General features: G+C 51.3%; 1 protein-coding gene across 1 annotated transcript in view; it reads left to right on the top strand.

Annotated features, from left to right (window-relative positions):
- Nucleotides 1–26970, top strand: part of LOC144124629 (4'-phosphopantetheine phosphatase) — a 207347-nt gene that overhangs the window by 61631 nt on the left and 118746 nt on the right. Inside the window, exon 2 of the mRNA XM_077657428.1 lies at nucleotides 16469–16545. Coding sequence (XP_077513554.1) covers nucleotides 16469–16545 — 77 coding nt within the window. The remainder of the gene's footprint in view (nucleotides 1–16468; nucleotides 16546–26970) is intronic.

Raw genomic sequence — 26970 nt, 5'->3', positions numbered from 1 at the left:
GAACACAAGTGTGTCTAACCTGCAACGATAGCAAGCGCACGTGTCAGGACGAAAGGCTTCCGCCGCCCCCGCTGCTGCCAAGTGATCGCTGATCCGCAGTGCTGTTCTCCTTATAGGCTTTGCAACTGGTGGCGGCACTCTTGATGACGTTTCTTCTCAGATGATCCGGATTAGTCAGCAGATAGGAGCGGTCAGGACACTGTCCGTGACTCCAGCCAGCAACGATCTGCAACGATAGCAAGCGCACGTGTCAGGACGAAATGCTTCCGCCGGCCCCGCTGCTGCCAAGTGATCGCTGATCCGCAGTGCTGTTCTCCTTATAGGCTTTGCAACTGGTGGCGGCACTCTTGATGACGTTTCTTCTCAGATGATCCGGATTAGTCAGCAGATAGGAGCGGTCAGGACACTGTCCGTGACTCCAGCCAGCAACGATCTGCAACGATAGCAAGCGCACGTGTCAGGACGAAATGCTTCCGCCGCCCCTGCTGCTGCCAAGTGATCGCTGATCCGCAGTGCTGTTCTCCTTATAGGCTTTGCAACTGGTGGCGGCACTCTTGATGACGTTTCTTCTCAGATGATCCGGATTAGTCAGCAGATAGGAGCGGTCAGGACACTGTCCGTGACTCCAGCCAGCAACGATCTGCAACGATAGCAAGCGCACGTGTCAGGACAAAATGCTTCCGCCGCCCCCGCTGCTGCCAAGTGATCGCTGATCCGCAGTGCTGTTCTCCTTATAGGCTTTGCAACTGGTGGCGGCACTCTTGATGACGTTTCTTCTCAGATGATCCGGATTAGTCAGCAGATAGGAGCGGTCAGGACACTGTCCGTGACTCCAGCCAGCAACGATCTGCAACGATAGCAAGCGCACGTGTCAGGACAAAATGCTTCCGCCGCCCCCGCTGCTGCCAAGTGATCGCTGATCCGCAGTGCTGTTCTCCTTATAGTCTTTGCAACTGGTGGCGGCACTCTTGATGACGTTTCTTCTCAGATGATCCGGATTAGTCAGCAGATAGGAGCGGTCAGGACACTGTCCGTGACTCCAGCCAGCAACGATCTGCAACGATAGCAAGCGCACGTGTCAGGACGAAATGCTTCCGCCGCCCCCGCTGCTGCCAAGTGATCGCTGATCCGCAGTGCTGTTCTCCTTATAGTCTTTGCAACTGGTGGCGGCACTCTTGATGACGTTTCTTCTCAGATGATACGGATTAGTCAGCAGATATGAGCGGTCAGGACACTGTCCGTGACTCCAGCCAGCAACGATCTGCAACGATAGCAAGCGCACGTGTCAGGACGAAATGCTTCCGCCGCCCCCGCTGCTGCCAAGTGATCGCTGATCCGCAGTGCTGTTCTCCTTATAGGCTTTGCAACTGGTGGCGGCACTCTTGATGACGTTTCTTCTCAGATGATCCGGATTAGTCAGCAGATAGGAGCGGTCAGGACACTGTCCGTGACTCCAGCCAGCAACGATCTGCAACGATAGCAAGCGCACGTGTCAGGACAAAATGCTTCCGCCGCCCCCGCTGCTGCCAAGTGATCGCTGATCCGCAGTGCTGTTCTCCTTATAGGCTTTGCAACTGGTGGCGGCACTCTTGATGACGTATCTTCTCAGATGATCCGGATTAGTCAGCAGATAGGAGCGGTCAGGACACTGTCCGTGACTCCAGCCAGCAACGATCTGCAACCATAGCAAGCGCACGTGTCAGGACGAAATGCTTCCGCCGCCCCCGCTGCTGCCAAGTGATCGCTGATCCGCAGTGCTGTTCTCCTTATAGGCTTTGCAACTGGTGGCGGCACTCTTGATGACGTTTCTTCTCAGATGATCCGGATTAGTCAGCAGATAGGAGCGGTCAGGACACTGTCCGTGACTCCAGCCAGCAACGATCTGCAACGATAGCAAGCGCACGTGTCAGGACGAAATGCTTCCGCCGCCCCCGCTGCTGCCAAGTGATCGCTGATCCGCAGTGCTGTTCTCCTTATAGGCTTTGCAACTGGTGGCGGCACTCTTGATGACGTTTCTTCTCAGATGATCCGGATTAGTCAGCAGATAGGAGCGGTCAGGACACTGTCCGTGACTCCAGCCAGCAACGATCTGCAACGATAGCAAGCGCACGTGTCAGGACGAAATGCTTCCGCCGCCCCCGCTGCTGCCAAGTGATCGCTGATCCGCAGTGCTGTTCTCCTTATAGGCTTTGCAACTGGTGGCGGCACTCTTGATGACGTTTCTTCTCAGATGATCCGGATTAGTCAGCAGATAGGAGCGGTCAGGACACTGTCCGTGACTCCAGCCAGCAACGATCTGCAACGATAGCAAGCGCACGTGTCAGGACGAAATGCTTCCGCCGCCCCCGCTGCTGCCAAGTGATCGCTGATCCGCAGTGCTGTTCTCCTTATAGGCTTTGCAACTGGTGGCGGCACTCTTGATGACGTTTCTTCTCAGATGATCCGGATTAGTCAGCAGATAGGAGCGGTCAGGACATTGTCCGTGACTCCAGCCAGCAACGATAGCAAGCGCACGTGTCAGGACGAAATGCTTCCGCCGCCCCCGCTGCTGCCAAGTGATCGCTGATCCGCAGTGCTGTTCTCCTTATAGGCTTTGCAACTGGTGGCGGCACTCTTGATGACGTTTCTTCTCAGATGATCCGGATTAGTCAGCAGATAGGAGCGGTCAGGACACTGTCCGTGACTCCAGCCAGCAACGATCTGCAACGATAGCAAGCGCACGTGTCAGGACAAAATGCTTCCGCCGCCCCCGCTGCTGCCAAGTGATCGCTGATCCGCAGTGCTGTTCTCCTTATAGGCTTTGCAACTGGTGGCGGCACTCTTGATGACGTTTCTTCTCAGATGATCCGGATTAGTCAGCAGATAGGAGCGGTCAGGACACTGTCCGTGACTCCAGCCAGCAACGATCTGCAACCATAGCAAGCGCACGTGTCAGGACGAAATGCTTCCGCCGCCCCCGCTGCTGCCAAGTGATCGCTGATCCGCAGTGCTGTTCTCCTTATAGGCTTTGCAACTGGTGGCGGCACTCTTGATGACGTTTCTTCTCAGATGATCCGGATTAGTCAGCAGATAGGAGCGGTCAGGACACTGTCCGTGACTCCAGCCAGCAACGATCTGCAACGATAGCAAGCGCACGTGTCAGGACGAAATGCTTCCGCCGCCCCCGCTGCTGCCAAGTGATCGCTGATCCGCAGTGCTGTTCTCCTTATAGGCTTTGCAACTGGTGGCGGCACTCTTGATGACGTTTCTTCTCAGATGATCCGGATTAGTCAGCAGATAGGAGCGGTCAGGACACTGTCCGTGACTCCAGCCAGCAACGATCTGCAACGATAGCAAGCGCACGTGTCAGGACGAAATGCTTCCGCCGCCCCCGCTGCTGCCAAGTGATCGCTGATCCGCAGTGCTGTTCTCCTTATAGGCTTTGCAACTGGTGGCGGCACTCTTGATGACGTTTCTTCTCAGATGATCCGGATTAGTCAGCAGATAGGAGCGGTCAGGACACTGTCCGTGACTCCAGCCAGCAACGATCTGCAACGATAGCAAGCGCACGTGTCAGGACAAAATGCTTCCGCCGCCCCCGCTGCTGCCAAGTGATCGCTGATCCGCAGTGCTGTTCTCCTTATAGGCTTTGCAACTGGTGGCGGCACTCTTGATGACGTTTCTTCTCAGATGATCCGGATTAGTCAGCAGATAGGAGCGGTCAGGACACTGTCCGTGACTCCAGCCAGCAACGACCTGCAACGATAGCAAGCGCACGTGTCAGGACAAAATGCTTCCGCCGCCCCCGCTGCTGCCAAGTGATCGCTGATCCGCAGTGCTGTTCTCCTTATAGGCTTTGCAACTGGTGGCGGCACTCTTGATGACGTTTCTTCTCAGATGATCCGGATTAGTCAGCAGATAGGAGCGGTCAGGACACTGTCCGTGACTCCAGCCAGCAACGATCTGCAACCATAGCAAGCGCACGTGTCAGGACGAAATGCTTCCGCCGCCCCCGCTGCTGCCAAGTGATCGCTGATCCGCAGTGCTGTTCTCCTTATAGGCTTTGCAACTGGTGGCGGCACTCTTGATGACGTTTCTTCTCAGATGATCCGGATTAGTCAGCAGATAGGAGCGGTCAGGACATTGTCCGTGACTCCAGCCAGCAACGATAGCAAGCGCACGTGTCAGGACGAAATGCTTCCGCCGCCCCCGCTGCTGCCAAGTGATCGCTGATCCGCAGTGCTGTTCTCCTTATAGGCTTTGCAACTGGTGGCGGCACTCTTGATGACGTTTCTTCTCAGATGATCCGGATTAGTCAGCAGATAGGAGCGGTCAGGACACTGTCCGTGACTCCAGCCAGCAACGATCTGCAACGATAGCAAGCGCACGTGTCAGGACAAAATGCTTCCGCCGCCCCCGCTGCTGCCAAGTGATCGCTGATCCGCAGTGCTGTTCTCCTTATAGGCTTTGCAACTGGTGGCGGCACTCTTGATGACGTTTCTTCTCAGATGATCCGGATTAGTCAGCAGATAGGAGCGGTCAGGACACTGTCCGTGACTCCAGCCAGCAACGATCTGCAACGATAGCAAGCGCACGTGTCAGGACAAAATGCTTCCGCCGCCCCCGCTGCTGCCAAGTGATCGCTGATCCGCAGTGCTGTTCTCCTTATAGGCTTTGCAACTGGTGGCGGCACTCTTGATGACGTTTCTTCTCAGATGATCCGGATTAGTCAGCAGATAGGAGCGGTCAGGACACTGTCCGTGACTCCAGCCAGCAACGATCTGCAACGATAGCAAGCGCACGTGTCAGGACAAAATGCTTCCGCCGCCCCCGCTGCTGCCAAGTGATCGCTGATCCGCAGTGCTGTTCTCCTTATAGGCTTTGCAACTGGTGGCGGCACTCTTGATGACGTTTCTTCTCAGATGATCCGGATTAGTCAGCAGATAGGAGCGGTCAGGACACTGTCCGTGACTCCAGCCAGCAATGATCTGCAACGATAGCAAGCGCACGTGTCAGGACGAAATGCTTCCGCCGCCCCCGCTGCTGCCAAGTGATCGCTGATCCGCAGTGCTGTTCTCCTTATAGGCTTTGCAACTGGTGGCGGCACTCTTGATGACGTTTCTTCTCAGATGATCCGGATTAGTCAGCAGATAGGAGCGGTCAGGACACTGTCCGTGACTCCAGCCAGCAACGATCTGCAACGATAGCAAGCGCACGTGTCAGGACGAAATGCTTCCGCCGCCCCCGCTGCTGCCAAGTGATCGCTGATCCGCAGTGCTGTTCTCCTTATAGGCTTTGCAACTGGTGGCGGCACTCTTGATGACGTTTCTTCTCAGATGATCCGGATTAGTCAGCAGATAGGAGCGGTCAGGACACTGTTCGTGACTCCAGCCAGCAACGATCTGCAACGATAGCAAGCGCACGTGTCAGGACAAAATGCTTCCGCCGCCCCCGCTGCTGCCAAGTGATCGCTGATCCGCAGTGCTGTTCTCCTTATAGGCTTTGCAACTGGTGGCGGCACTCTTGATGACGTTTCTTCTCAGATGATCCGGATTAGTCAGCAGATAGGAGCGGTCAGGACACTGTTCGTGACTCCAGCCAGCAACGATCTGCAACGATAGCAAGCGCACGTGTCAGGACGAAATGCTTCCGCCGCCCCCGCTGCTGCCAAGTGATCGCTGATCCGCAGTGCTGTTCTCCTTATAGGCTTTGCAACTGGTGGCGGCACTCTTGATGACGTTTCTTCTCAGATGATCCGGATTAGTCAGCAGATAGGAGCGGTCAGGACACTGTTCGTGACTCCAGCCAGCAACGATCTGCAACGATAGCAAGCGCACGTGTCAGGACAAAATGCTTCCGCCGCCCCCGCTGCTGCCAAGTGATCGCTGATCCGCAGTGCTGTTCTCCTTATAGGCTTTGCAACTGGTGGCGGCACTCTTGATGACGTTTCTTCTCAGATGATCGGGATTAGTCAGCAGATAGGAGCGGTCAGGACACTGTCCGTGACTCCAGCCAGCAACGATCTGCAACGATAGCAAGCGCACGTGTCAGGACGAAATGCTTCCGCCGCCCCCGCTGCTGCCAAGTGATCGCTGATCCGCAGTGCTGTTCTCCTTATAGGCTTTGCAACTGGTGGCGGCACTCTTGATGACGTTTCTTCTCAGATGATCCGGATTAGTCAGCAGATAGGAGCGGTCAGGACACTGTCCGTGACTCCAGCCAGCAACGATCTGCAACGATAGCAAGCGCACGTGTCAGGACGAAATGCTTCCGCCGCCCCCGCTGCTGCCAAGTGATCGCTGATCCGCAGTGCTGTTCTCCTTATAGGCTTTGCAACTGGTGGCGGCACTCTTGATGACGTTTCTTCTCAGATGATCCGGATTAGTCAGCAGATAGGAGCGGTCAGGACACTGTTCGTGACTCCAGCCAGCAACGATCTGCAACGATAGCAAGCGCACGTGTCAGGACAAAATGCTTCCGCCGCCCCCGCTGCTGCCAAGTGATCGCTGATCCGCAGTGCTGTTCTCCTTATAGGCTTTGCAACTGGTGGCGGCACTCTTGATGACGTTTCTTCTCAGATGATCCGGATTAGTCAGCAGATAGGAGCGGTCAGGACACTGTTCGTGACTCCAGCCAGCAACGATCTGCAACGATAGCAAGCGCACGTGTCAGGACGAAATGCTTCCGCCGCCCCCGCTGCTGCCAAGTGATCGCTGATCCGCAGTGCTGTTCTCCTTATAGGCTTTGCAACTGGTGGCGGCACTCTTGATGACGTTTCTTCTCAGATGATCCGGATTAGTCAGCAGATAGGAGCGGTCAGGACACTGTTCGTGACTCCAGCCAGCAACGATCTGCAACGATAGCAAGCGCACGTGTCAGGACAAAATGCTTCCGCCGCCCCCGCTGCTGCCAAGTGATCGCTGATCCGCAGTGCTGTTCTCCTTATAGGCTTTGCAACTGGTGGCGGCACTCTTGATGACGTTTCTTCTCAGATGATCCGGATTAGTCAGCAGATAGGAGCGGTCAGGACACTGTCCGTGACTCCAGCCAGCAACGATCTGCAACGATAGCAAGCGCACGTGTCAGGACGAAATGCTTCCGCCGCCCCCGCTGCTGCCAAGTGATCGCTGATCCGCAGTGCTGTTCTCCTTATAGGCTTTGCAACTGGTGGCGGCACTCTTGATGACGTTTATTCTCAGATGATCCGGATTAGTCAGCAGATAGGAGCGGTCAGGACACTGTCCGTGACTCCAGCCAGCAACGATCTGCAACGATAGCAAGCGCACGTGTCAGGACGAAATGCTTCCGCCGCCCCCGCTGCTGCCAAGTGATCGCTGATCCGCAGTGCTGTTCTCCTTATAGGCTTTGCAACTGGTGGCGGCACTCTTGATGACGTTTCTTCTCAGATGATCCGGATTAGTCAGCAGATAGGAGCGGTCAGGACACTGTCCGTGACTCCAGCCAGCAACGCTCTGCAACGATAGCAAGCGCACGTGTCAGGACGAAATGCTTCCGCCGCCCCCGCTGCTGCCAAGTGATCGCTGATCCGCAGTGCTGTTCTCCTTATAGGCTTTGCAACTGGTGGCGGCACTCTTGATGACGTTTCTTCTCAGATGATCCGGATTAGTCAGCAGATAGGAGCGGTCAGGACACTGTTCGTGACTCCAGCCAGCAACGATCTGCAACGATAGCAAGCGCACGTGTCAGGACGAAAGGCTTCCGCCGCCCCCGCTGCTGCCAAAGATCATAAAGTGATTCCTTTGTCATGTCGCTTTTCCCCCTTCTATATACGTCCTTAGTCGGCTTCTTGCAGTGCTCGCCGGAGAAGTCTGGACTTTTTTATCGACCTCTGCATCAGAGTCAAACTAGAACCATCCCTAACATCAAATTACAAGCGCAAGAGGCGGAGATCCTTCAGGTTGAAAAAAATCAGACTTCTAGGCATGATACAAAGCAACGGGTATAGCGGGGATGCAATAAATAAGATTGAGAACTGCGCGCAACAAACGATGCGCCTCATACAGCGGATTGCCAACACGAGACACTGCATGAAAGAGCGCAATCTCCTACGGCTGGTACAGGCCTTCATAGTTAGCCGTATCTCATGCGCTGTCCCCTTCCTCGCTCTTATCAAGTGGCAGAAAAGGAAAAGATAGATGGAATTATCAGGCGCTGCATGAAGGAAACTCTCGGGTTGCCCATCCGAACATCCACTCGCCGCCTCCTAGAGCTAGGCGTGCACAATAATACCCCGGAAGAAATTACGGAAGCAGTAAGAACGTCCCAAATCGAACGCTTAGCCGGGTCCACAACCGGCAGGGCCGTTCTAGACAAACTGAGTCGAGACAACAGGACAACCGCCGAAGTCGTCATGCTCGGAGAAATTAAGGACAATATAATTGTACCCCCACTACCCATGGATATGCATTTATTTATTTCAGAGGTACTGCCAGCCTTCGCAGAAGGCCTTTGGCAGGAGTGAGCAAACATGGTGAAGAAAGTACAAAAAAGCGCTACAAGATATGATAATGATAACAGTGGTGTCATCCGCCTGCTTGAGCAGATTAACACCGAGAAGAAAAGAAAAAAGAAAAAATAAGAAAGAAAAATGCTTTGTACAAGCTCGCGCTGTTGAGGCATATAAAAACAACACTGGCACATAACACAACACTGGCATCAATAGCACGCTTTAGTAAAAAAAAACACTAACGGTAGACATACGCTGATCCATCAGCAATGACAATAATCACAACCACAAAGCAATATCAATAGCGGGAACCAAAAACGCTTAGGTTGAGTTAACTCATGCACTTCAATTTTGATAAGGAAGATTCGACAGTCGGGCATTCCACAGCGTCACAAGGCAAAGCGTTCCACTGACGGACGGTTCTCGGAAAAAAGGAATTTTGAAAGGTATCTGTTCGGCACATATATTCTTTTAATTTTTTGGAATGGTTTGATCGTGTACATCGCCGTATAATATGTTCGATATAAATGCTACTATCTATACCTAGCTTACTATTGTAGAGTAGATGCATGAATTTCATTCGTTCAAAATACCGTCGCAATTGCAATGGTTCTAAATTAGCTTTTTCCACAAGTGCAGTTGCTGAGGTACGCCAACTATATGAGTTATAGATGAATCGAGCTGCCTTTTTTTGGATGTTTTTGAGTTTGGCAATGTTTAATTGAGTGCACGGATCCCAGACTACAGAAACGTATTCAAGAACGGGTCTGATAAAAGTTTTGAAGGCAAGGAGTTTTATCTCTTGTGTAGAATTGCGCAGGGTTCTTCTCATGTAACCTAGTTTCTGCATAGGCTTTTTTGTAATGTATGAAACATGTTCATTCCGTCTGAGATCTGAGGTGAGGATTACACCTAAGTATTTACAGCTTTTAACGGAAGATGAAGGGTGTCCATTGACGGAATAGGGAAATAGGAGGGGTTTTCTTTTGCCTGTTACTGTCATTGTTACCGTTTTCTTCCTGTTTATTTTCATTTGCCACGTTGAGCACCAGTTTTCTATTTGAGCTAGCGAAAAATTTAGTTGAGATTGGTCATTCGAGTTTTTAATTTCTTGATAAATAATACAATCATCAGCAAAAAGTTTAATTTTCACGGGTACTACACTAACAATATCATTAATAAAAACTAGGAAGAAAAGGGGCCCAAGAACAGATCCCCGTGGAACACCCGACTGGACAAACATATAGCTCGAGCACACTCCATCAATTCCCACACATTGGCCTCTACAGGAGAGATAAGCTGCTATCCATGCAAGCAATGTGTCGGTCTTGAGTATGGTTCGCAGTTTTAATAGCAGCTTTGGGTGGGACACGCAGTCGAAAGCTTTTTCAAAATCTAAAAAAAATAATATCGATCTGGCTTTGTTTATCGAGTGCTGCTGCAAAATCATGCACTGCCTCTATAAGTTGCGTGACCGTAGATACGCCCCTGCGGAAGCCGTACCGTCGGGAATCGACTAAGTTGTGCTCCTCCAGGAAAGAAGATATGTGTTTGAAAATAATATGTTCCATTATTTTAGCGCTTGTGCTCAATAGAGAAATTGGTCTATAGGATGCTAGAAGTGATTTGTTTTCCGCTTTCGGTATGGGCGTAATTTTCGCATACTTCCAGTCAACTGGAAGCGCTGCTTGAGATAGGGATATTCCAAAAATAACATAAGTATTTGGAGCACCACTCTGCGTACCTGTACAGGAAGGCGTTTGGGATCCCGTCGGTTCCGTGTGCCTTTTTTGTATCGATGTTCAGTAAAAGCGATAAGACGCCTTGTTCTGATATGGATACATCACTGATAGCGGAGTTACCATGGCATGCAAAATATGGTCTTTTGCCGTCATCAAATGTAAATATGGAACAGAAAAATTTGTTGAATGCGTTCGCATTATGGGACTTGTCACAGTCGCACCGTCGATACACATACTACAGAATAGGTCTTTTCTGGGTTTAAAACGCCGCCAGAACTTGGCAGGGGATGAGACAAGGAAAGTTTTCATGGTTACATGATGATAATTATATTTTGCTTTTCTTATGCATCCCTTCAGCTGAAGGTGCATGTCTGAAAGCTTGAGCTTATTAGGAGAGGGAGACTTCCTGATTTGTTTTCTAAGTCTTTTTGTTTTCCGCTTTAAGCGCACAATCTCTTTGGACATCCAGGGATTTGTGTTATGTACAATTTTTTGAGTACATGGTACGAAATCATTTATACACTTTAACACCAAACTCTTAAAGATTAACCATAAGCGGTCCACCCGACATGTCTCGGAAAGAGAGAGGAAGTTAGAAAAGGAGCCGTCCAACGCATCCAGAATGCCAACGTCATCGGCACGTGAAAAATTTGGAAAAGCACGCTTATGCTTCCTGCAGTTAGGAACAATGTTTAGTTTGAAGGCTAAGCATATCATCTTGTGGTCTGATATGCCTTCCACGATGTGCAGTTCTGGACCACGACGAAGTAGTCCATCGGATAAAAGAAATAAATCTAAAATGGACGCTGAGTCGTTCTGAATGCGTGTGGGCTGCTTTACAAGCTGGGTTAAACTATGGAAAAGAATTATGTCAACGAAGGGCTCTGCTGATTTGGACAGAGGTTCAGGAAATTCGCTTTCCCAGTCAATGGCCGGAATATTAAAATCGCCGCCGATTAAGACGTTGGGTGAGATTTTTTTGCACTCAGAAAGGAAATCATTAAGTTTTTCGAAGAAGATATTATCGGAGTTAGGAGGCCTATAAAATGCTCCTATGATAAGGTTCAGTTCCCTTAAACAAATCTTAGCAACAACGCACTCAATTTCAGGTATGTCAGGCAACCTAACTACTTGCAATGATTCTTTAAACATTATTGCAACTCCGCCACCCCTAGAACTTCTGTCTTTACGGAGTATGCGGTATCGTGGTGGTGTTATTTCGAAATCGCCGACCTCAGGGTCTAACCAAGTTTCTGTTATAATTAAAATATGTGGTTTGTGTGCTATTGTTATGCTTTCTAGATCATTCAATTTATTTAGTACGCTCCGAGCGTTCAGGTTCAAGCACTGAAAATGTAAGGGGGGGTCACTATTAGTTCATTGTGTCGGTGATTTCTTGCTGGGGTCTGGGCGTTTACCAACGGGGATTCTTATATTTGCAGTGTCGTCCCATTCAAACAGCTCACCGTCAACCTTTATCTTATCATACACATATTTAACTCTCCTTCCAGTTTTCCTAATTTCCGACGTGCTGTCCCATAGTTTTTTCCTCTTCTGATGCGTCGCTGCCGAGAAATCTTCAGAAATCGATATACCACTGTCTTTTAACTTAAAGCAATTCTGCATAATGCGGAACTTCTCGCGATGATCGATAAGCTTTAGGATTATAGGTCGGGGTTTGTCCGGCTGTATTCGACCGATGCGATGTATCCGTTCAGTTGATGACACAGTTATGCCTAGCTTCTTTTTAAACACGCCCTCAACTACGCGCGAGGTACGGTCTTCAGGTGTCTCCTCAGCCACCTCAGCAGTGCCAAAAACAAGAACATTATTTCGTCTGGAACGGTTTTCCAAGTCGATAAGCTTGCTCTGGAGATATTGAAAACTTCTTTCAAGGCCAGAAACTCTTGTACCAACCTCGGTTATAGCTGAAGATGTGGCTTCGACTTTTTCTAGTTTTGCCTCAATTTCATCGAGCCTTTTCTGAATGTTCTTTTGGCCCTCAAGTATTTCAATCAGCATTTCTTCTGTCGTAGGCCCAGCGTTGGATTCTATGTCGCACATAGCATGAGCAAGGAGAACAGATTTTGAATTTTGCAAAAAATCACAAGAACACTGGGGGGGCACGTCAGCTGGATGAAACAACGATTACTGGTCCTAACAGAAGAAGTTTGACAACTAACCTGCACAAAAAGGTGAAACGGGTTTGACATGCTGACAGGTGGCCAGCTGGCGGGCCCACTGATCTTCGGATGGGGCGGGCTTTTTATATCCTTCGCTGCCGATGTTGATGGGGCTGGACGCAGTGATGCCCAGTGGTCTTGGAAGAGCGGCCAATCTTGTGCGCAGTCTCCGTCGGGGCTAGGCGCAGCGTTGACAAAGCGTATCATATCCTGTGATGCGCTGGACTTGGCTGTCGTGGCTAGCAGAAATATCTGCACAAAAAGGTGAAACGGGTTTGACATGCTGACAGGTGGCCAGCTGGCGTGCCCACTGAAGATCTTCGGATGGGGCGGGCTTTTTATATCCTTCGCTGCCGATGTTGATGGGGCTGGACGCAGTGATGCCCAGTGGTCTTGGAAGAGCGGCCAATCTTGTGCGCAGTCTCCGTCGGGGCTAGGCGCAGCGTTGACAAAGCGTATCATATCCTGTGATGCGCTGGACTTGGCTGTCGTGGCTAGCAGAAATATCTGCACAAAAAGGTGAAACGGGTTTGACATGCTGACAGGTGGCCAGCTGGCGTGCCCACTCCTGTTCATCTTTCAGTGCGCCGTGTCAAACGGGCGGAAGCGCCCGAGAAACGCTTCCGCTCTTACAAAGACGAGGACGTGGTCTACGTGGATGCCGCTGAGTATGGTAAGAACATGATGACCATCGCGGTCGTCAATAATGAACAATTCCTCAAAATTAGTGCCTCCATACTCTCGGGTAACCCAGACTGCAGAGGAAGCTGCCATATAGCACTGGCTTGTGTAGGCACAAAAGCTAGGTATGTCATCAGTGACTCCAAAGTTGCCATATTAAAATTCAGCAGGGGCCGGGTCTCCCCCCCCTGACGAATACAGTTCTGTCATCATGTAATGGACCAGAAAATTACGCTAGTCTGGACGCCAGCACATGCATCCCTGCCTGGTAATGAGACGGCCCACGAGTACGCCCGAGGCTTTTCCTTCCGCGCGGACCCGAGCGAGGTGGTCTTCACAGACAGGGATCCCATGGTGGCATATAGAGAAATTACACAGCACTATCGTTGGCAACGAGCTATAGACTTCCTCCAGGGGATAGATCCTTGACCAGATACCAAGCCATCAACTGGCGCCGGTTACAAACTTGCACCTTTCCAAACCCGGCCCTCTGGAGACTTATCTACCCAGGGAAATTTTCAGTAAAATGCGCAAACTGCGAACATATAGCGCAATTTTGGACCACATACTGTGGGTATGCGCTACGGTAGGCGCTCTTTCTGTCTCCATGTCTTCCAGTGCTTGTGCCTTTGCGCCATTCAAATTTATGATGAACTAGCTAGCCCAACAGCAAGTACTTCGTATAATGGGAATGTCCCCATACCCCCCCCCCCTCCCCCGGGGGAGGACGAGGTATGAAGAGGGAAGACCAGTGGGAGACCTTACTACTCAGCTCCGACCCGGCGACTCAGCTACAACTCGTCTGCTGGCCGGAGCCGCTGGCAGCTGAGAGTTGTGCGATGTCAGTGGGTTTTCAAGGGGAACCTGCGCTGCTAAGGTGGCACTGCAATTGTTACATTCGGTGACTCAAAACTGCTTTTGTCGGCCTCTTGGGCCGCTGCAAGCGCGAGAACACATTCTGCGCCATTAGATACCCGCGTTTGGCTGATAGCATTCATTGCCTAGCTTCTCTCGGCGTAGCCCAGGTAGCTGACGCACGGCACCTGCCCCTTCGACAGAGCGCGGAGGCTCACGCCACTAAGCGCCTGAAGGTGGCGCGGAAAAGTACTACGAGTACTACCCAAAACTGCTTGCTCTTCTCGCTAGGCAGTGTGTTATGGCGCTGCAATCGGCACCGCAAGCTTCAGCGCAAGTTCCACACATTGGCGTTGCTATACCGCTGCAGCGCTTGCCTGTTCGCTTTCACCGCACGGCTACCGCAGTGTTCTTCCGCCGCACCGATTCGAACTCCTGCACGACGCGGATAGCGCGAGACGTCAGTCCCATGCTCCTGCGCTGCACCTTCCTCGCCATCTTCCAAGGAACGGTGCTGCCCAGCTCGTTTGCAGGGCACGGCAGAACTCTCCGCGCTTTTCACGAAGACGCTGACCCTAACCGGTGTTGCTGTTGCAGAAAGCGCGGTGACGCAAGGCCGTGTTGGCATCGTCGGTGGCGCCCGTGTATTTCATCTAGACTTGCGTTTACGGTCGTTCGTCCGCGCACCTTCCGGAAAGGGGTTCAGCCGCAGCCCGCGCGCGGCAGCCGAGGCAAATAGCTTCCCTTCCCAGCCCAGGAACGGCGGCGGACGAGGCGAAGGAGAGGAGAGATAAGCTTTCTGCTTTTTATCGCTGCTGCCGTGTCCGACAGCTTCGCCGCACCTGTGCCAGCACGCGAACGTGAGAGTGAGCAGCTGTTGTGCGAGCGGGGTGGCTGGTTGTTTGCTCTGGAACGCAGCCACAGTGTTCGCCTGATACACGGAGTTGTTCTGGAGGGGGTAGCGCGTTTGGGCTGTCGCCGCGAGCTGCACGATCGCTCATTTACTTTGAAGACCGTGACGGAAGGCGCGAGAACAGCAAAAAGAAAAAGGGGGTTACATATCGTTCTCCGCGGTTTGTAGGCTGTCCAGAAATGCATTACGTTTTTTTGAGGAGCGTCGCGTTGCTCGGTGAATAAAATCAGCGTGAATGTTGCAGAACTGCGGCAGTTCGCACTCGTGCTCTCCAAAACGCTACAAGTCATACACGCATGGCTGGGAATTACCGCCCGATGGCGTTTTTGCCGATATTTTCAAATCTACAGGAAAAGATTTTTACTTAGAGGCTTGGAACGCCTCTTTCATCACCATTCTGCGCCAGTTAAGCGATTCGCTGTTTGGCTTCTCACCGGGTGTGTGAACCGCATATTCTGCCATGGTAGCTCCGCGGTTATGCATGGTGCTCTGCTGCTGACCCGGAAGACGCGGGTTCGATCCCGGCGGCGGCGGTCGCATTTCGGTGGAGGCGAAACGCTAGAGGCCCGTAGGCAAGTTGCATAAGCACGGCTTTCGAGGAATTGCATTGCAGCTTATGCCATCGTATACCTTAAAATGTTCCAACAATGTGTTAATATTCATGATATCAGTTCGTTTTTTTGTTCATGTATTGAGTGTCGTGCTCTTCAGGGTAGCATATTAGAGCCTTTTTTCTAGGTGTGCGCGAATAGTACTTTTTTTGAAACCGGATAAAATACGAATCGAAGAACGATTGAACACAATCGAACGTCAGAGTCTCTGCGCAAAAATTAGTCAATAATGCTGACAAAGGCGCACATCTTGTGTCTCACATTATTGATTGCCGAATTGTGCACCACGGTTTGATCAGACTTGGATTCTCCGCAGAAGCAAAAATGGACTCGCGTGGCTGGCATTAGAGGTTTGTCCTTGTCTCTTCGCACAGCCAAGCATAAGTTCTTATGCTCTCATCGGTGCTAATGGTCTCTGAAATGACGTGCATTTTTGGATTATGCTTGCGCATGCATGGCCAGTGGGTGTGTACATATGCGTTGTGACAAGGAGAGGAAAGCAGCGCTTGTCCTTGTCTCCTCTTTGTCGGTTGTCTTGTGTCTGCGCTCACCTTATTAAGAATGCCGTGCACCAACTGGCCTCGACCGAAGTTTTATTGTACAGTATTCGCCAGGGAGACTTGCTCGGCCTTTCCTCGCAAAATGCGATGTTTGGAGATGGTGGACACTTGTTGTACACGGTATAATAGATTTCTTCGCCGGGGCATTCAAAGCGTTTGATGCAACTCGTAATGCAGCTTAATCTGCCTGTGCTTTCAGGCATGTGTTGCAAAATCTTGGTTTACGTCATGCCATGCCGATTCGATAATCTGTTGCGTGCAACAGTAAAGAGAGAAGAAGAAAAAAAAAACATGCCGGGTCCTTGATGTGTGCGATGGGCGTTCTAAATGCCCAGCCTTTGTGGGGGTCGCCTATATACGAGGGAGACTGTTGTGTGGCACTCAAGCAGCATGGCGCCATTTCATCGATGAGCCAGCGTTGTCCGCAGCAGAGCGGATGTTGCGGCCACTGCTCTGATGCCGGTCTCTCCCGTGCAGGGGGGTCGCTGACCAAGATCGCCTACTACTCGACGGTGTCCCTCAAGCGGGCGGTCTACAACGCAGACTTCCAGAAGGTGAGCACCCCGGTGGAAGAAAGGATCCTTCTCACGTCTCTCGAGCCTTCGCGTGTTGCCGGGGTAGTTCGCTGCGTCTGTTTTTCTAGGGAGCCTGAAAACTGCATAAGCGCGCGATACGCGAAGACTGGCTGTTGCCATGTGCGGACTGGCTAAACGGGGCCGGACAGTGTCGAGCGGGAGCGATAAACGGGCGCTTGACTTGTCCGCTGCCTCCGGCGAGCGGGCAGCCAAGTCCGTCCGCCTTGAACTGAGGCGCCCCCTGTCGCTGCTCGCTCAGGGCGGCCAAGCACTGCGCGAATGGTACTCATTTTCTTCAAAGCCCCAATGGATTGCGTATAGTGTGCGGCTACGGGGTACCGTGTCGGACAGTCAACGAACGAAATCGAGCACGGTCGAGGCGGGTATTTGTACCAATGCCGTAGTACGTGCTGTTTCTGGCGTGCGCTGGAAAACGGCGAAGCGTGAGCGGCTCGGCCGGAGTACAGCGCCGCGACTTGTTTACTATTTTATTGATGAGGCGCTGCGGACAAAACACGGTCCCAGCAGGGGAGGGCGATAAAAAAAATATGAGTGCAACAAATTGCGATCTTAAAAAATATAGCATTCGTAATAAAATTAAAAAAGAGGGACGCCGACCAGAACTAAAAACAAAAAACGAACGCAACGACGTTTCGGCTCCCGTACGGGAGCCTTGTTCACAATGAAAAGGATTAGGAAGTGCATCTGGATTAAATACGCTTGAAAAGAGGGCGCAGGAAGCGTGCGTATACAGGGGTTAGATTTCCTGTGTTGCGATTGAGGGTGCGATTAGTCGTTTGAATAAATAATGACTCGAGGTGAAGGCGACGGTACAGATTCTTTTCAGTTGCCAGCACGTGTGCCCTACCCCAGTCAATATCGTGGCCAGTTGATACGGAGTGTTCGGCGTTAACTTTTCGGTTTTAACATCATTACAATGTACTTTCAGGCGCCTTTTAAAATCACCAGTCTCTCCAAACAACGCCAGGGTACTTTTGTTTGGGGAGAACGTCTTTGACGGTGATCAGCGCATGCCGTAGTTTTCTTGCATAGACATGGGCAGCGGGAACTTGGAATGTGCGCAGAATGCGCGACAAGGCTTCGCTTATTCCGGGTGTGCAGGGAACAGCGGCACGTTTCGGAGGGCACAACACGGGTGTTTCACGTGTCGGGCAAGATAACTGCTTTTCTACGGATGCCGCAAAAGCAGCTCCATGGGTACTCGTTGCGCGCGAGTTCTTGCCGTACAGTGTCAAAGTCCGCTGCCCGATCTTCACGAGAACTGCATATGCATTCTGCGCGTTTGGACAAGGTTGTGACAACAGATTTCTTTTGATTGGCCGGGGGAACAGATTTGAAGTTGAGTATCTCCCGGTGTGGGTGGGCTTCCTGTAAAGGCTGAATGATAGATTTCCCCTGTTTCGTTTTACCAATACGTCCAGGAAGGGAAACGTATCATTCACTTCTTCTTCGACGCTGAAATCAATCGCTTCTTCGATGGAATTTAAATGGGACGAGAAGGCCAGCAAATAATCTTTCCGAATGAGGGAAAAGCAGTCGTCTGCATATCCAAGGAAAATTCTTGGCGGTGATGGGGATTTTTCAAGCGCACGGCGCTCGACAAATTCCATAGTCAGATTCGCGACAGCCACTGAGATGGAGGCGCCCATTGGTGTGCGCTGAAGTTGTCGGTAAAAAGAGCCTTGGAAGACGAAATAGGTGTTGTCCAGGAAGAACTGTAAGAGCCTGCGGAGATCTGGAACGTCAATAGGGGTCCTTCGTGGTAAAGATTTATCAGCTTCGAGGGCAGCAGAGCAAACTTGTATGGCCAGGTCAACAGGAACGCATGTGAAAAGTGACTTGACGTCAAACGAAACCATGCGTTCCATCGTCCGGTGATACGTCGCTTACCTTCTTAATGAATTCCGTCGAGCTGCGTACGTGTGTTGAGTCGAGACCGACAAGTGGCCTGAGGATCCGGTGAAGGTAGGTGGATAAACTGCGAAGAGGAGAACGACTGTAGTCTACGATGGGACGCATCGGCATACCAGGTTCGTGGAGCCGCCGCGGTGGCTGAGTGGTTATGGCGCTCGGCTGCTGGCCCGAAGGACGCGGGTTCGATCCCGACCACGGCGGTTGAATTTCGATGGAGGCGAAATTCTAGAGGCCCGTGTACTGTGCGATGTCAGTGCACGTTAAAAAACCCCAGGTGGTCGAAATTTCCGGAGCCCTCCACTACGGCATGTCTCATAGCCTGAGTTGCTTTGCGACGTTAAACCCCCATAAACCATAAACCAAACCATACCAGGTTTGTGCACCTTTGGGAGCTCGTAGAGAGCGGGGCCCGAACCGTTCGTGCACAACAGCTTGAAGTGCTTTGTGGGTAGGAGGAACGAATTTGAACTCGTCAGAAAGAATTTTTTGCAAAGCGCGCTGCGCTTTTTTTATTGGTCATTCCGGTCCAGAAGGACTGCGGCGTTTCCTTTGTCTGCTGGAAGTATAACCAGATCCGTGTTATTGCGAAGGCTCCTCACAGCTTCACGCTGTTCAGTGGTCAGTGGGGACGTGTGATGCTGCGGGTGGTACCTGGAGAGGACGCTGACAGCACGAGTCCTTGCTTCATCTCAGCGCGAAGGTTCAACCTGGTTAACCGCGTTTTCCACGGCACACACAAGTTTTTTGGCATCCAGGGTGGGTCCAGTGTTGAAATTTAGGCCCATGTTTGTGCCCGACCAGACGAGTTTTCGTCCAACCCTCGACTTCATATAGCATTCGTATTGACAAAGCAGGCACTGAAGAGGACAATGCATGCTTATACAATATTCGTGGAATTATAGCTACAACTGTGAAAAGACGCAACACCGCACAGGAGTTTTATTAATTTTTGCTGCTGATAATAACAGTAATCAAACTGGCAGCTAGCGCCACATCTCGCTGGGTGGTGGGCGCGGTCTATGAGCTACGGCTTCCAAGATCGGACTTTTTGGCAGAGGTTTACTGAGTCGTGCTAAACCGTGCCCCTTCGCCCAACCTCGCAGACCCTGCGTGAGCATTTCGATCGCCCACACACGAATGAGCCGCGGCGCAGACCGATCGCGATGGCGTGCTGCGGCACGTTGGAGTGGGCGCTCTTTCCCAAACAGTCGGCGACCGAAAACTTCGTGTACCGCTCATTGGGAAATTATTCGACAGCTTGCGAACACATTCGAATAGTTTCGAATAATTCCACACCTTCTTATTCGTTCAGCGAACTGAGTATATAGATGACATTCGATTCTCTATTCGAGATTTTCGAGTATACAGTCGAGCCTCGCTATAACGAAACGGCTTATAATGAAATATTGGATATAGCCAAGGAATAGCCATTTGCCTTGGAAGCTGTCATAACCCCCATGTATTTGATGTCTTATCATTGCGAGGTAAAATAAAATAAATTCCTGGAAAGGGATATAACGAAACCCGAACAAACGCCAATATTGGCCATTTCGCCCTGAGCTTGTCGGTTGTTAACGGCGCTCAACAACGGCCGTTCCCATTCGAGGCAGCAAATTGAATTCCAAGAGTGAGCGATGAGCGGCTAGTTGGTATGACATGATTACTGAACCGAGCAGGGGACAAGACACAGGAGAGAAGCAAACAGGCCGAGCTCAGACTAACGACTGCAATTGAAATTACCTCTTCGGCGCCGCCGTGGTCTGCTGCGCAAGACCGGGTACGTCGGCCGCTGCGCCTCGACAGAGTTGCCATTAGGGATCCGCCCTGCTCCAACTTCCTCGCTGCGCCCAGCTTCTCGGGCGCGCACGTCGAGTCGCAGCACTTTAAGCTACGCGGTGCTAAACAGGAAAACGGGGTGCAGTCGTAGTAAGAAAAAAAAAGCAGCAGACGAGGAGCGCGATATTAGATTCAGATTAAAAAGCAAAAGCTTCTAACAATTAATCGCTTTACGTGGTAGCGTGAATAAAAACAAACTTAACGGCATTTTATCTACAAATGCAAATGGATCGTTTATTATGCATGTATTGCAAGTTAAGGCTGGTCAAGTGCGAGCTGCTAACCTATCCAAAAGCTGCTCGGCGAGTTCCCGGTGATCAGATGTCGAGACGCCGCCGCACGGACCGCACAGACGCTTCAAAACACGGCCGGCGTGGTCAGCGCTGTTTGCGTACGTCATAATTACTTCCGGTTTCTTTTTTCTGTTATGGTGTTTTTCTTCTAGCTGAAAACAAATAATTTTGCGCAAACCTGTTCAGCCTGTGCGCCTTTGAAACCGCTGCTAACGTGGCTACGCACTCGGCCAGCTAAGTGCTTCCTGAACGCAGTCGAAGCTCAGCGCAGTTAGTGTTCCTGTATATGCTCCCGCAGCCGCAGGGAGCATCCCTGCTGGAGCATATACAGGAACACTTAGCGCAGTTAAAGCCCCTCATATTATCATGGGGCTTTAAGCGCAGTCGAACGTCAGCGCACTCTGGCGAGAGTGACACGCCACTTGCGACGTTCAGATTTGGCAAAGTGCAATCTCGCAGCGTGGCCGCATTGTTAAAACGGTTTGGATGTGCGTTTCGTTTACTGGGCGGTATCGACGTCCCCCAAGGCCAGGCGGTGGAAAGTGACACCGCCACGCAGTTTCCGTTCACCAGGGGGCGGCCATCATCGAAGCCGGCGCTGGGTGCCAAAGGTAGCCCTTGGACTGACATACGCATTCTTCGCAAAATACTTCTATCGTGCGGGGAAGCCAACCAACCCGGGCACTCGCGTCGAAATCTCCGCTGCGCGTGCTCTGCGCAGGAGACTAAGCATTCGCAGCCGACTAAACGCCAACTATGTGTCCTCGGTGTGCATGGGGAGAGACAAGTCCCGTGGCATGCGCCAGTTGCGGTCATGATGGTTGCGGCCAAGGTCGCATACGACTGTATCGAAGCAGCGGCTGTAACAAAGAAATCTCGGGGCCCCTTTCACTTCGTTATAAGTAATCATCAGCAGCAGCAGCAGCAGCAGCAGCAGCCTGAGTACGCCCACTGCAGGACTAAGGCCTCTCCCTTATCTCTGGATAAGCGGAGTCATACAGCTACAGAAGCTTCCTTTGTAGCCGCATGGCTGCGCTCGGGTGGATGCCAATGAGTAATTACTCCCTTATTACAAAATCTGCTCCACCTTGGTGGATTCCCCTAAAAATTTGACCAATTTTTCGGCTACTTTATAATGATTATGGATTTTTATGCCGCAAGGGCATCTGTGGCCAAAGAGCGCCATGGCATAAGGTATTGTAGACTTCTCAAGGTGGTGTCATAGACGCATTTCCCAAGCATTCCACCCTTAATAAGCCGAGCACCAGACCACAGGAAAGCTTGTACCCAATGTGTCAGCGGTGGGCACTCGACGGCACTGGGGATGGAACCCCGCACCTCCCGCATGCGAGGCGGATGCTCAACCACTGCCCTGTTTGTTCCATAACGCACATATCTGATTTTATGTGAGCTATAACCAGCTGTATTCGCTCACCCGAGCGCAAGCACTGGTTGCACTAGGAGTCATGTGGCCTGTACACAATGCTCAGGGTAGCAACATTCAGTTGCCCGCTTGCCTCCTTTATTCTCCTCAGATTTATTTCTCCCGTCGGCCGCCGCGCTGCACACGGCACGCTTCCTCTGCCCGCGTCGGCGGGGCGCCGGAGAAAAGTGAGTGGGCGCTCTGGCCGTGCCGCGGCCTGTTTAAAATTGTCCGTCAAAAACTATTCTCTATGTTCGCTGCCGCGATTAGTTTTAATGGCAGCCGCCGCGGTGGCCGAGTGGTTATGGCGCTCGGCTGCCGGCCCGAAAGACGCGGGCTCGATCCCGGCCGCGGCGGTCGAATTGCGATGGAGGCGAAATTCTAGAGGCCTGTGTGCTGTGCCATGTCAGTGCACGTAAAAGAACCCCAGGTGGTCGAGATTCCCGGAGCCCTTCACTGCGGCGTCCCTCATAGCCTGAGTCGCTTTGGGACGTTAAACCCTCATAAACCTTAAACCAGTTTTAATGGCACGTCAGGTTGCAGAAGTGTGATTTCGGGCAAGATTATATGGAATGGATGGCTGGTGGACATCTTAGATTTAATATTTCGTACCTTACTGTCCAGTGTCTGTAAATCTAGAACCTGTAATTGTTACGGAGAAAAATATTTCGAAGCAAAAAATTTTGGTCCCACTGAGGTGGGCTTTCAATTGTACGTGCGTGCCGCCTTTGCCAGATTCAGTTGCGAATACTGGAAGTGCATTACGAGGACGGCCTTGAAAATTTGTAGAGAAAATTAATACTGCTGTGGAGCGCGCTTTGTTATTTTTGGCGCTTTCTAAATTCTGTTCTTTTCTAAAAATCGCAAACTTGACGCACAGAAACTTTTGCCTCGGAACTTGGGAGGGTTTTTATCTAAAATAGGAAATTAGCTATAACCGCTAACATTCCATGCTGTATTATCCACAACCCACCTGCTGATATAAAATTCACCGATATGTTTTTCACGGATATGTTATTGCGCAAAATTCAATTTTATAATACTTGGTAAATTTTATGGAACAATGGCAGGCGCGCCACTCCTGCATGAATAATGTTTAACTGGTTTCCATATGTTGCCTTGACTCATGTAACGTCAGTTAAAAAGGTACGACCGCCAGATTTATGGTTGCATGCATTCTTCGTTGCATTGATGGCAAGGTATGGTTAGTGGTTGAACATTTAGGTTCTTATTTTTTGAAAGTTCGGCGGTCTGTTTCCGATTTTTATTTAAAAGCCCGTTTCAGTTTTTTTTTCGGCAAATAGTATTTTCAACGAATGAAATACTGACTTTTTCTGTGATCTAATGCAGCAATCTTGCGTGGTCAAGAGTCAGTTGAAGTCTATCTCGGTGTTTTTTTTTCACCATGAACCATTTATTTACTTGCAATTAGCATAAAATATCAGTACATGGAGGTGAGCTTGCAGAAAAGAGCGACTCAAGTTGAGTGATAGAGCCGCCAGACAAAAACGCAGATTGAAGTGCTAGGTTGACATGTTAGTGCCGGGTTGCCTAGCTGGGTTGAGCGCGAGGGCGAGGCATCACATGGCTGCGTGGTGGAACTGCCGCCCATTTGTCGCGGTAGCCAGAAGCACACCTTTTCGCGACGCCCTTGCACGGTTTCGGGCCTGCTGATTAACCTACTTAACTGACTAATTGCTATAAGCAGGCGACTATTGTGAACAGTGCTTATTTAGCAGGCGGTGAGGAGGTGGTTCTTCACGGTCGTGAGAGACGTGTAAGATACCGGATTCCAAGGCAATAAGAAGTGAACTCAAAACTGTACTCATATTTAACGGAGGTAGCACTGTGTACCTTAAAGCATGCGGAAAACCGCGCTCTTTCACACTGTCTGCAGCCCGTTTCCCAGTTGCGTGTCATTCTATAATTTTTTTATTTATTTTTAAGGCGTGAAAATAGGACAAAACGGGAAGGTAGACAACAAGCTTCGTCCTGTTGTCTATCTTCGTGTTTTGTCCTGTTTTCGCGCCTTGAAAATCAAGAGTGAACCAAAACCAACAAGCCCAACGGCTAATTCTCTCATTGTGTTCCGCGCTCGAACGAAGCAACATGCATTTCAATAATTCGACAAAAAAAAAACATACACCAGCTTATTCGCGCGATTTGCAATAGTGCATTTGACGAAGTCCTGCAGCTAGGATTACGAAAATATCTGTGAAATGCTTCAAAAAGGTTAGGAACACACTTTGGAAATTCTAAAGTGTGTTCGGCGAAAGCCTATGGCCACTCCACTGCCTATTTCCCAAGAGAAGCCTCGAGCCGCCGTTGACGCATTCGTTCATTGATCTTCCGCCTTTTGGTGTTGGGGGAATCCGCCTTCCTGCGCTTGTCCGAACCGCTTGGGGCGGAATCACTGGGCCGCTTGGGAGCCATCCGACTCACTCACTCGACTGCAACGACACGTCTGGCGAAGGAGCGCCGTCGCAGCGGGTACTCGCTCCGCCTGCCGGTGCAGGTGACGTCACTGTTGCTATGCGCATGCGCTTAGGCACCGCCACCTGTCGCCGAGGGTTAGGAGAGATTGCACCAGTGCGGGAGAAGGTCACAGCTGGCACTGTTCTGGAGTTTGGATTTAACGGACGGACGGTCACCGTTAGTATGACATTAAAGGCTTTCGCCTTAATGTTCACCTATATTCGCAAGGGTTGGGAGAGTCCATTCGTTCATTATGTCCTTCGTACCTCCCATCTCGTTGCAATGTCTCCGTTAGTTGAGGGAATCGCACCAATCGGTCCTGAAAAACGTTCCAAACAAGAGCGACGTAAAGCAGCAGACTTCGTCGGCATATGCATGCAACGCCTCAAGGCTGGTTCACGAGGAAGCAACTGAGCGATAGAGCGGCACGTCGCAGCCAAAATTTCCAACTTGTAGGAACCTCGCCGCGGTGGCAGTGGTTAAGGCGCTCGGCTACTGAGCCGCTCCGGCTCAGCCGGAGCACCCGGGTTCGAACCCGGCCGCGGCGGCCGCGTTTCGATGGAGGAGAAACGCAACGGCACCCGTGTGCTGTGCGGTGTCAGTGCACTTCAAAGATCCCTAGGTGGTCGAAATTATTCCGGAGCCCTCCACTGCGGCACCTTTCTTCTCTCACTGCCCCCTTTATTCCTTCCCTTACGGTGCGGTTCAGGTGTCCGCCGAGATGTGAGACAGATACTATAGTTGCGCCATTTACTTTCCCCAACAACCAATTTTCATTTTCATGAACCTCACCGCTTTCCTCTCTCTGCCTATCTGCCTCCTCTTTCTGCTGGTCGCAGAGGCGCATCGCCTCTTCCTTTCTGAACCCAAGCTTGAGCGCCAGTTCTAACGTTCTTGCCAAATCCATACTTTCTGCCGTCGAGAGATCAGAAATATCCGAGGCAAAGCAAAAAAGAAACAAGGAAATGAATCCAGGCATAGGCTCGCCACTTATCTTTGTCCCGGATCTACCCGGAGAACACTCGGACCGAAAGAATGGACTAGGCGACATTTGTACCCACACAAACGCACATTTAATACACCCCACGTGACACACACACAAGTACACGAAACTAGCAAAACACAAACACTATAAATACACACTACCCGGGCACACTGCTACCAGCGTCTACTACTATAGCGTTCTACTATTAGCGGTCGGCGTTCGTGCTCACAGTTGGTTCGATGCGGCTGCGGCGTTGTATGGATCCAGTAGCCGGCATCGAGGCGGCGTTCGACGTGCTTGGGCTGGCGTCGCTGGCTGCGTAGTACAAGCTCCCGGTCCAAGCGCCTGTGGAGGTGATGCCGGTGTTGTTGGCGCTGGGGGCACCACCCGGATGGGTGGCAACAGCGCTGGAGACCCCCCTGGCCGTAGCAGGTGGTAGCGTCCTCCGTTGACTCCCCGGAACGGGCTCAGGCACGGCAGGAAGTCCACGATGCGAAGTCCACGATGCGAAGTCGTAGAACACGAGCTCACAGGAGCAGTAGCCGGCGTCACTCTCTTCCAGCCGATGTGCCCCTGATCCGCCGGAGCCTCCGCTTCTCTGCTGTTTCCCCCCGTGCCTCGCTCTCATTCCCCCTTTTATAGCCTTGGCCTTAGTTCACGTAAGCCTTGTCGTCGTCTTCTCCTTCTCTTTTATAGCCTTCATCTCTCTCCACCTCAGCGAATGCTTCTCCACCAATCATCTCACTCCACCTCACCGAATGTTTCTTCTTCCTCTTCTTTATTCTTTGGTTAATCCACGTCGTCTTCGCACCTCTTTCCTTTAAAATTTAATTTAGGCTCCTTAATATCTGTGACAGAACTAATGCGGCCTCATTACCGGTAGAAGATGGTCTGCGTGGGAAAACGGCGGCGGATTAGCGGTCGTCGTCCGCCAGCCTTCGCAGGCGTCGTCAGGAACGAAGCGACCCTTTCGGCTACTGGACCCGACCGTGCGTTCTTGTCCGGGGCGTCGACTGACATCTAACAGGTGTCGGCGGTGCGTGGAATCTTTGGGCTGGCTACGAGACCATCTCCCCCCGCCGTCGACACAAGGGTATCCTCCTCTCTCCCTGGCTCGACTCGTGACGAGGACGTGTCCCTGTGTGCGGTGGTGCGTGTTTGTGCGTAATAAAACAAAATAGGCCACTCCCACCCTGGCGGAGACGTCCTCAACCTGGGGAATCTAGGGACCGAGAACTGTATAAAACTGGACCACGAGTGCAGTGAAAATCATGCTCCTCTTGGGTTCTCCATTTGTGTGCCCCATTTAGGGATAGTGCTCCCATTGTGTGCTCCTCTTCTGTGCTTCCTTGTAATGCTCAGTCGTGCTCCTCTTGGGTGCTCCATTTATGTGCCCTATTTAGGGATAGTGCTCCCATTGTGTGCTCTTCTGTGCTCCAATGGAATGCTCAGTCGTG

Source organism: Amblyomma americanum, chromosome 3 (assembly GCF_052857255.1).
Source record: "Amblyomma americanum isolate KBUSLIRL-KWMA chromosome 3, ASM5285725v1, whole genome shotgun sequence".
Lineage (NCBI taxonomy): Eukaryota > Metazoa > Arthropoda > Arachnida > Ixodida > Ixodidae > Amblyomma > Amblyomma americanum.
The sequence above is the reverse complement of the archived record's forward strand: the minus strand, read 5'-3'. Positions and strand labels throughout refer to the sequence as shown.